The 9,477-nt window shown below is 30.5% G+C and overlaps 1 protein-coding gene across 1 annotated transcript; it reads right to left on the minus strand.

The window, feature by feature from the left end:
• Positions 1-202: 202 nt before the first annotated feature.
• On the minus strand, positions 203-9,141 carry LOC139483053 (atrial natriuretic peptide receptor 3-like). The gene is made up of 4 exons (XM_071267079.1): positions 9,012-9,141; positions 3,463-3,582; positions 1,848-2,138; positions 203-597 (listed from the first exon to the last, which is right to left on the minus strand). The coding sequence occupies exons 1-4, from the start codon at positions 9,139-9,141 to the stop codon at positions 203-205; spliced, it is 936 nt and encodes a 311-aa protein (XP_071123180.1).
• Positions 9,142-9,477: the final 336 nt, after the last annotated feature.

Genomic DNA, 9,477 nt, shown 5'->3' on the forward strand with positions numbered 1-9,477 from the left:
CAACCTTCCCCCTATACCTCTAACCAATGTAGAAAAGTAAACGTATAACAATACGCACATTAAAATTCAGTTCAAGAGAAATCCGAGTCTGATGTCAGAAGATGTAACCAAAGAAAATGTACATGTAAATATTACTGCTAATATCCCAATTCTTGTTTTCCAGAAACCCTTTTAAGGCTTAAACATAATCTTCTCATCTCAATCACATTGGGCAGTAGGGGTACAGAAACAGAATCATTTGAGTAAGATACATTGTATCTCTTAGTTTTGTTATTTCAACTGTCATACTCACCTCTTCATTAGTAAAGTTGAAACCATATTTTGACAATGCAAGTAATTTAACATCATTTGTAAAGTTTTTCCATTCTACTGATGTTGGCACTTGTAAGCTTATTCGAAATAACGATTCATACGCAAGTTTTGCGTCTTGATCACGTAAGTCGTTTCTAAGCCAATCATGATTCCCCCAATATTGTCCCGGAAACGGAAATAGCCAAACATCCATAAAAACATATTCACCAGATTGTATAAAACCAAGATCAAATGCATCCAGCATGAATTCTCGGAGTGAGTCACCAGGAACGATGAGTAAGATAACTGTAAATGTTAAATTATATTTAATTTTAATATAAAAAAAAATCTCATAGCGCTTTTTTCAACTCTGCAAGCGCATTATACATGTTTAATATATCCTTATTTAATTAAACTTTTTTCATGATTAACGCGAAATAAAGTTTGTTTTAATTCTAGAAACCTTATTTGTGTATCTTTCTCAAGAGTCTGAAGAGACATATGATGTGTTTACATCTGCATTCACCCTTTTCTCCCGAACTTTGTCCTTCTGGTATCTTTCGCCCCTCTTTTACAACTAATGTGAAACACTATTTTATATTTTCTCCGCTGTGAATAAAATATACATCGTAATAATGTTTTATTCATATCTCGTAGTATGTTGATTCACATTCCGAGCCCAAGATGAAGTTTTGTAAAGTTTGCCATGGTAACAAACTTCTATGCAGAAATATAAAGTCTATTTAATGGTATTTTTTCTGTGAAATATGTGTAAATAAAATCAAAATTCAAATGGGTAGGGTATATTTTAATGGCAATACTTGTACTGTCATGTCTTTCGAGATATTCGGAAATGGTTACATGCAACAGCATTCCGACACACGACACATCTACTCTAATGTCCCTTTCTGTTAGAAAATTGTTGTGAACCGAGTTTAAGTGCGATTCTAAAAACTTAGAATATTGTGTTTCATTTTATAGCAATTATAAACTATACATTAGTATCATCTCAGTGATGATTTCTTACGTCAGAGAGTTCATATCCGTGCCTTAAGTGCGCTTCAATTGATACCTCGAGTACTTGTTCAGTGTATTGTTATGTGGTATGGAACGGGGCGGAAAGGAACTCTCCGACGGAAATTGCAGTGATACATGATCCTATTTAGCCTCTAGTCAATCATTGATTCTGTTTTCATTTATGATGCAAATAAAACATGGTTCATCAAACAGGTAAAAGATTTTTTAGAATATCAGCTAAAAGCAATTTATTTCATTAAACGGAATAATTTATTTCAATTTTGTTCTTCCATTATCCTTAAAATGAAAATGTAATCACATATATTTTTCAAGAAATATCTTCAAAGTCTTAGCAAGCACTTTTAATCCTAGGAAAACGGTGATATATATCATTTGGCAAACAAAAAAGGTATTTCGAGGTCAAAATGTGATCTTAAATGAAAAGAAAGTGTCTGTATTTTAATCTCCGAGTGTTGAAAAGTTATAATTTTTTTGTCATTGAAATAATATTCATTTATTGTTCAAAATAAATTACTTACCCCTAGAAACTTTTTTAACTTGTAATAAAATGTCTTTGTAGCTCGTGTTTTGATTCCCATAGTAACTAAACATTTTTGGGAAAATCTGTTGTTTCTGGAGACCTGTCTGCAATGTTGTGCCCAGTACTCTTGAATGAAGGTCATTCGTGTCATATATAATTGCAATGTTTGTCCATTTGAACTCTATGAATATACTGCCGAATACCTTTCGTAAACGACATTGACAATAGGCTAGTCTTGTAAGTGTGGGGTATTCTGTTTTGTTCTTGAATAATCCACCGTCTCCAAAACCTAAATAAGTGTAAAAACTCAAATATATCTTCGAAGTTTATAAACTGGTCAAGAGTATGCATTAATAAAAACAAATCTGTAATAACCATGTATAGCAAATTGACTGGTTGATAATATTGTATAAAAGACTACCAAAAGGCATGTTTGTTCTTAATTGGAAAAAAATACTCAATTTAGAAAAGACTACAAGTCGATTTTCTTGACGAAATTGTCTTTATCAAATAACATACTTTAAACTATTGTAAAAATACAATAATTCTAGGGTGAACGTATTCTGTAAGTACGTCTGGCGTTAGTACAAAATTTTATTCTGGTATCTATGATGAGTTTATTAACAGGTGTATGTATGTATCCAATGTCAGGAACCAGTGTTGTCAGTGGTATTTCTTTTTACCTATCCACTGAGAATACATCAAGTATATCCACACACCGACGACAGAATAAACCATTTTTGAAATATTGTTTAACACACGAAATTCAGAATAACTTCCAAAGATTTCTTTACTATATCATGATTAAGATCATTCCGTAACATTGAATATAATAATTTCAAATTAACTTTATGGCATGGTAGGTTTAAATGATAATTCCGTTTTTATAGTTGGTTTGGGTTTTTTTTGGGTTTTTTTTTTGTAATGACGGGAGAATTAATGGATTGTTTATAGAATCAGTACCCTACTGAGAAACTCTATAAATTTGTTCTATTGATTAAAGTATAACTCATTTTCAAGTAATGCAAATGAAATCAGTTCAAGAATAACTTCAATAAAGATAAACTTTAGATCTAGATTTCAATTAAATACTGTCATAAGAAAAGCAATTATAACAGTTGAATCGAGTTCAAATTGATGATTTGGAATCAGCAATTTTAAAATGACGGCCACAATTTAGAAGTCTTATTTCTGTGTTCGTCAATTTAAGGCTACTATTCTTCAATGAAATATGTTTCACCATTATTTTCTTTGTACTTAATGCACTAGTCTTATTTTTATTTTATTTTTTACATTTTTCTCTATTCTTCTGTTTTTGCCTTTTCCTTTCTTTTTACTTTGAACCCCATATAGACCTAGACCACTAAAATGTGGACTAATAACTTGTTTTAATGATAGTAGTGATTTCCAATAAATGCAAAACCTCTCATGAATATAAAACGATATGGGGGACGCAGACAACTATCTAATAACGCAATAAAACAAAAAAACCTCTGTTTTGCTCTATAACTTCGTACTTTATTTGGCCATTTTTATTATTTTTTGTGCGTCAGGGATGAGTTTTTTGTAGACGATATTCAGGGGGGATACGTGTAGTTATCTGTGTTTGTTACCTGTTACAATTGGAATGTTCCAGTAGTTTGCCAACTTTGCAGTAGGGTCCAATGCATAAGCACATGCAGGCCCAATCAAACCTATGATGGCATGGTCTTTTACAAGATCTGCAACCATGCCTGCAAAATAAAGAGAGCTCAACTTGTCATAAAAACTGAGTTACAACATTAAGTTAAACATTAATCTATGATGAGTTTAATTAATAAGATAATTCATGCTTATTTGGTCAAAATGACGGTTATATTCATAATGTATTCATAATAACTAGCCGTCTGACATTACCTAAATGACATATAGTAAGTACTGTGCCTTCTTATTACATTTTAAAATAAATTTCGGTTGAAAATTTAACTGAAAGTTAAGTTAGTTGATTTCAAACTATAGTCTCGTATCTTCTACATTTACGAATATTTTGTTATTTTTTATCTTCGAGTCACGTAAAAACTATCTTTGATTAAAGCATGAAAGTTCAACAGTAATTTTCTGCATTTGCAAAATTTCTAAAGCACTTGAACCACTTCATGATTACATTTTTGTTAAACATCATTTCAATAAATCGCTAAAACATAGAAAATCGGTGGTAAAGCAGTCTTATTCAAACAACAATGTTACTTAAAAGCATCAAATCTCCAAATACCAATGTATAGGTTTTCTTTAATAAATTACATATTGTCGATGTATCAACTTTTATAATATGCTGATGATGTTAATTTCTACAGATGAGCATGGTACAGTTTCTATGTAAAATATATCTCACTAAGTCATGAAACAAATTCATACTCGTTTACAAATTTTGAATCTGATTTCACTCCATATAACAGTAATGTAATATACCAGTATGATATAATTTTTCTATCAGACACAACTTCCGTTTGATTCATTTGACCACGAATCTTTCCTACTAAAGTGACTTATTTATTATTCACTTTAATAACAATTACGACTTCAATTTCACATCAATATGTCTATCTGGGAAGAAGTCCTTAATGAACCAAAAAGCTATTAATTTTGATATTACATACTTCTGATTGTGTTGCCCGAAAGAAAAAACAAAATTTGAAGAGTTCGATAATCTCTGAGAAATTAAATCAATCCCAAATTTAATGCAATAATTATTTTTATATGAAGGAAAATAATCGTGATATCAAAGCTTGTCTTTGTCTTGTCAACATTTGTTTCATTAATTGTAAGGCTTTACTTGCATGCAGCTAAGCTTAGATATTCTCTTAATCTTTAGATAGTCTGTTTTATTTCATACTTTATTTTTTAAGTTAAGTCTTATATATCTTGATATTCCATTGATACATTTGAACTTTAGATTGAACTTTTCTCCGGTATAGTTATAGGTGATTCAAAAGTCGTTTCTTGTTATTTTAGTCTCAAATCAGAAAAACATACTGAACTTTGAGGAAAATTCGAAACGGAAATTCCATAATCAAATGGCAAAATCAAAAGCTCAAACACATCAAACGAATGGATAATAACTCTCATATTCCTGACTTGGTACAGGCATTTTCTTATGTACAAAATGGAGGATTAAACCTGGATTTATAGCTAGGTAAACCTCGCATTTGTATGCCATCAAATTCTATTATATTGACAACAATGCGTGAACAAAACATTCAGACAGAACAGGTAAAAATGTCAAAAATATGGCAACAGCAGTCAACATTTTGTTATAATCTTAATCACTTTAAAAACAAACAAATATGTCAGACAAAGCACATTATCATTAATGAAAGAGAAGAATAACAAAATTATTAGAACAATGACGGGATGTATAAGTACAGACCCACGTCATATGTATCAAAGAAACACAACAAGGCATATAGACAAAGCACATTAGCAAAAATGAAAGGCAATGCTACAAAAATTATGATTGAACAATAACTCAATGACGGGACAAATAAGTACAGAGTCACGTTTAATGGATATCAACAAAAAAGACTAAACAGTACAAGTAATATTCATAAAGACTAATGAATATAGATTTATACCACTGCATCGAGTGTGATACGATATTTATCCATTCGAGACAGTTAAATTTTCATATTTAAAACGCGAAGCTCGCCGAGCGTTTTAAATATTTCAAATTTAACTTTCGAGAGTGGATTAATATCGTATTACACGAGATTTGGTGGTGGAATCTGTTTCTCTAATGATTTTCAAATAATAAGCAGGCAAATTTCCCTTCTATGCGAGTGATCTGCAAAAAGATGTGTTCTTTCTACGTGACGTCATCGGGCATGGTCGTCTTTTTTCATGCCGTCACAATAGGAAAATCAGAGGAAAGCAAGAAAATTCGACGTCATAATCGGATTTCAACCAATGAAGAACTGAGATCAAACGAACCACACGTAGATTATTTTTTTTTTATATATACAATGGGTGCAGATAGGGATAAATTGACGAAGAATTAGAGAAAGGTTAATATATAACGTTATTAGACGATGAACAACCCTTGTTTGTTGTTTCTTTAATTTCTAGTTCGGGGGATAATTTTTATATTAATGGAACCCATTCAGAAAAGTTTAGATTGTTAATGGAAAAAACATCATCAATATAATTATCTAAATGTAAAAATTAAATAACCTGGCTTCTTTGAACTTCTTGTTTTTGACAAGTGTTTGAGGGAACTCCAATTCATATCAAAATAAGAAAAGGTCGGCCAGGATAGTAGCACAGTTGGTTCCCATAGGAATGCCAACAATTTGTTTAAAAGTCTACCTCCAAATTCAACAAACATGTGGTCAATAAGAAACCCCAGCAAAATATATGCCGTATGGTATGCCAAAGTAATAAATTTATAGCGTATGCAGCCATTTTTATGTTAAAAAGCATTGTGGTTATTTCTTTTACACGATTTTTCAATTTCATATGGAGAAAATTTGTATACAGGGTTGTAAAATCTAAACTTTTGATAGAACTTATCTCAGAAAAACATCAAGATTTAGAATTAGCCAGGAGTTTTTCAGAATCCACATATGGTTAATTAATACCATACATACAATTTCATAGTATTTTTTGAAGACCCTCTTTCACTGCGGACAGAAGTTTTGTCAATCTAATGGACAATTATTTAGTCGAACATGCAGAGGAGACGGCAATGTACCGTTGTGTGTTTATCATTGTTTAAAAGCTTCGGTATCAAATAGATTATACAAACAAGGTAAGTCCTCCGATTTATTGTTCGGATAAATACAGGTCTAATTCTAAACGTTACTAAATTGTTTTTATATCTATTGTCTCCCTTTTATATCTATTGTCTGTCTTTTATATCTATTGTCTGATATCTATTGTCTGATATTTATTGTCTGTCTTTTATATCTATTGTCTGTCTTTTATATCTATTGTCTGTCTTTTATATCTATTGTCTGTCTTTTATATCTATTGTCTGTCTTTAATATCTATTGTCTGTCTTTTATATCTATTGTCTGTCTTTTATATCTATTGTCTGTCTTTTATATCTATTGTCTCCCTTTTATATCTATTGTCTGTCTTTTATATCTATTGTCTGTCTTTTATATCTATTGTCTGTCTTTTTCTAAACTGCAGTTTAAGATTTCATCATTTGACCTTTTTTTAATGGTTAGAGAAAAGGTTACATGAATGTTTGCTTCCCTGAAATTGTTTAATCAATTCCTGCTGGTAAATTTGCGTCATTAACAGAGTTACAGACTTAGCTGTATATATACCTTTTAATTATTTTAGGATGTTGTTCATTAATGTATTAGGAACCCAATGGTTAAACTCGGAGATATAAAACACGTATTTATCATATAACAAATTATTAGCATTTTTTATTTCTTCTTCAAAACATGGTTTGGGATGCAATATAATTTTCACGATAACCACTATTTACAGACTTCAAAATAAGGGAGCTACCATTTGATTTTTATGGTGGACTAGGTTGAAAATTTTTGTCCTGCTTTTACTAATCTGTCCTACCTTTATATTTTTTCGCTATATTCTGTCCTGCTTTTTTATTAGTATATCCAGACTTTTTTACATAAATTGACATCCTGCCTTTTTAACCAAGTTGCTGCTTTCTGTCCTGCCTTTTTTCAAATGTTATCCTAGCCAAACAACAAACGACAACTACTGAACATCAGGTCCCTGTATGCTGCATTAATGAACTCACTTTGTTGTCTCATTGGCAATCACACCACATCTTTTTGTATACTCACTACAGGGAATTCAAATCGGCGCGGGACGTTTGCGTCATTTGATAGTTGATTTGCGCTTTTTATAGATGGACTTTTGCGCTTCAATTTGTTTGGACATTAGCGCTTTATCAACATTATATTTGATTTTTATCTATTTAATTTTTAAAATGGAGAGAGTTATAACTCTTCTTTTCACGATTTTTTTTCACGTTTACATATATCATTTATTGACATTACAGCGCTGTTATGTATAATGTTACATATACTATAATAGTATTTCTTTATGGCAATAGAAATTGTTCAATATATACACATACTGATCTTCTTTTAAAAGACAAATTATTGGACTTCTCCAGGTGTTTCCAATATGTATGAAAAACCCAAGACAATAGAATTGATTGCTCCGATCGCCTAATCACTATACTGTTTTTACACATTGCTCATTGCGAACAGTTATGTTGTTTTTAACTCGGAAATTTTATTTGAAAAGATTATTAATATCAATTTTATTGTCAATATCAATAACTGATAAAAACATGTTCTATTAAATTATCATTCAATGTTAATTAATGAAATTTGATAAATATTTTACGAGATTTCTATTTTTTTACTTTAAAATCGACTTCTTCATGATGCAAATTTCAAATGAATGACATATTATAATTGATAGCAAGGGAAAATTCAACCATTTTCATCTCAGTAGACACTTTCTGACGAAGTTTCATTTTTAAGTTTTACTCTCAGATTCAAAATTCAACATTCAATATTTACAGATTCAAATCGAAGATTTTATCTGTAAACATTGAATGTTGTTTGGTTTTTTTGTTTTGTTTATTTATACAATAAGAAATCAAGTGACGATCACATTTCTATCAAGAATTACGAAAAAAAACAGCGTTTAATTCTACTAGAAAATTAAAAGGTGTCATATTACTTTAAAAATGAATTTGTCATAAATATTCAAGAAAATAATGAATCATTTTGAGTTCATTTAAAGCTAGTTTTCGCTAGTGGCGATTTTGAAACTCCGATTCAGTGCTTCCGCGTGTTTGTCGGTTTTTTTGGTTTCTTTTCTTAGTGTTGAACTTAATGTTTTTTTTATCTGAAAAGCTGTGATGTCTCATTTTCTAATAGCACTTAAATTCCCATAAATGACATATATACTAAGAATCTCAATAAGTACGCGGGGTTTATAAATATTTTACAGATCATACGATAATTTCTAAATTTACTTATATAAATGACCTCGATTTCTCATCAGTACGAAAGTGTACGAGATTGATACATATTAACAGATTACACGATTATTTCTTCAAATCAAATTTGATATTCTGTAAGATAAATAAATTAGTATGTAAAATTTAATTAAATATAATTGATACCTGGTGCAGTAGATCCACTACAGAATTTGCCGTATGGCTTCTCAATGGTTACCAATTGGTAACTTCCATTCAAGATATCTCTATTCACTTTTTCAATGGCAATGTCTATTGCTGGACCAATACGCTCCATGTCATATGGTGTTCCAGCAGACGATATTAGAGGCACCCCTAACTTGAATGTTTGGACACTGGACACTAGTGTTGATTTAATTGATAGAATTGTAATAAACAGACATAGTCTAAATGGTAGCATAGTCCTCTTAATGAAAGTCTTCTCTGTGTAATGTGAATTCCTCTCTGTTTTCTTGCAAAATAAAAATCGTTGTACAAATTGAAATTAAATCTTGGAAATGCAGTTTTCTATGTTTTACAAAATCTCATTTTATTTCCCATTAATCCTTTTTCCTGGTTATATGATTGTAAATAAAAGCCATTATCTTAGTATTAAACAAATTGTCGCCTAAGC

This window comes from Mytilus edulis, chromosome 7 (genome assembly GCF_963676685.1).
Source record: "Mytilus edulis chromosome 7, xbMytEdul2.2, whole genome shotgun sequence".
In the NCBI taxonomy this organism is placed as follows: domain Eukaryota; kingdom Metazoa; phylum Mollusca; class Bivalvia; order Mytilida; family Mytilidae; genus Mytilus; species Mytilus edulis.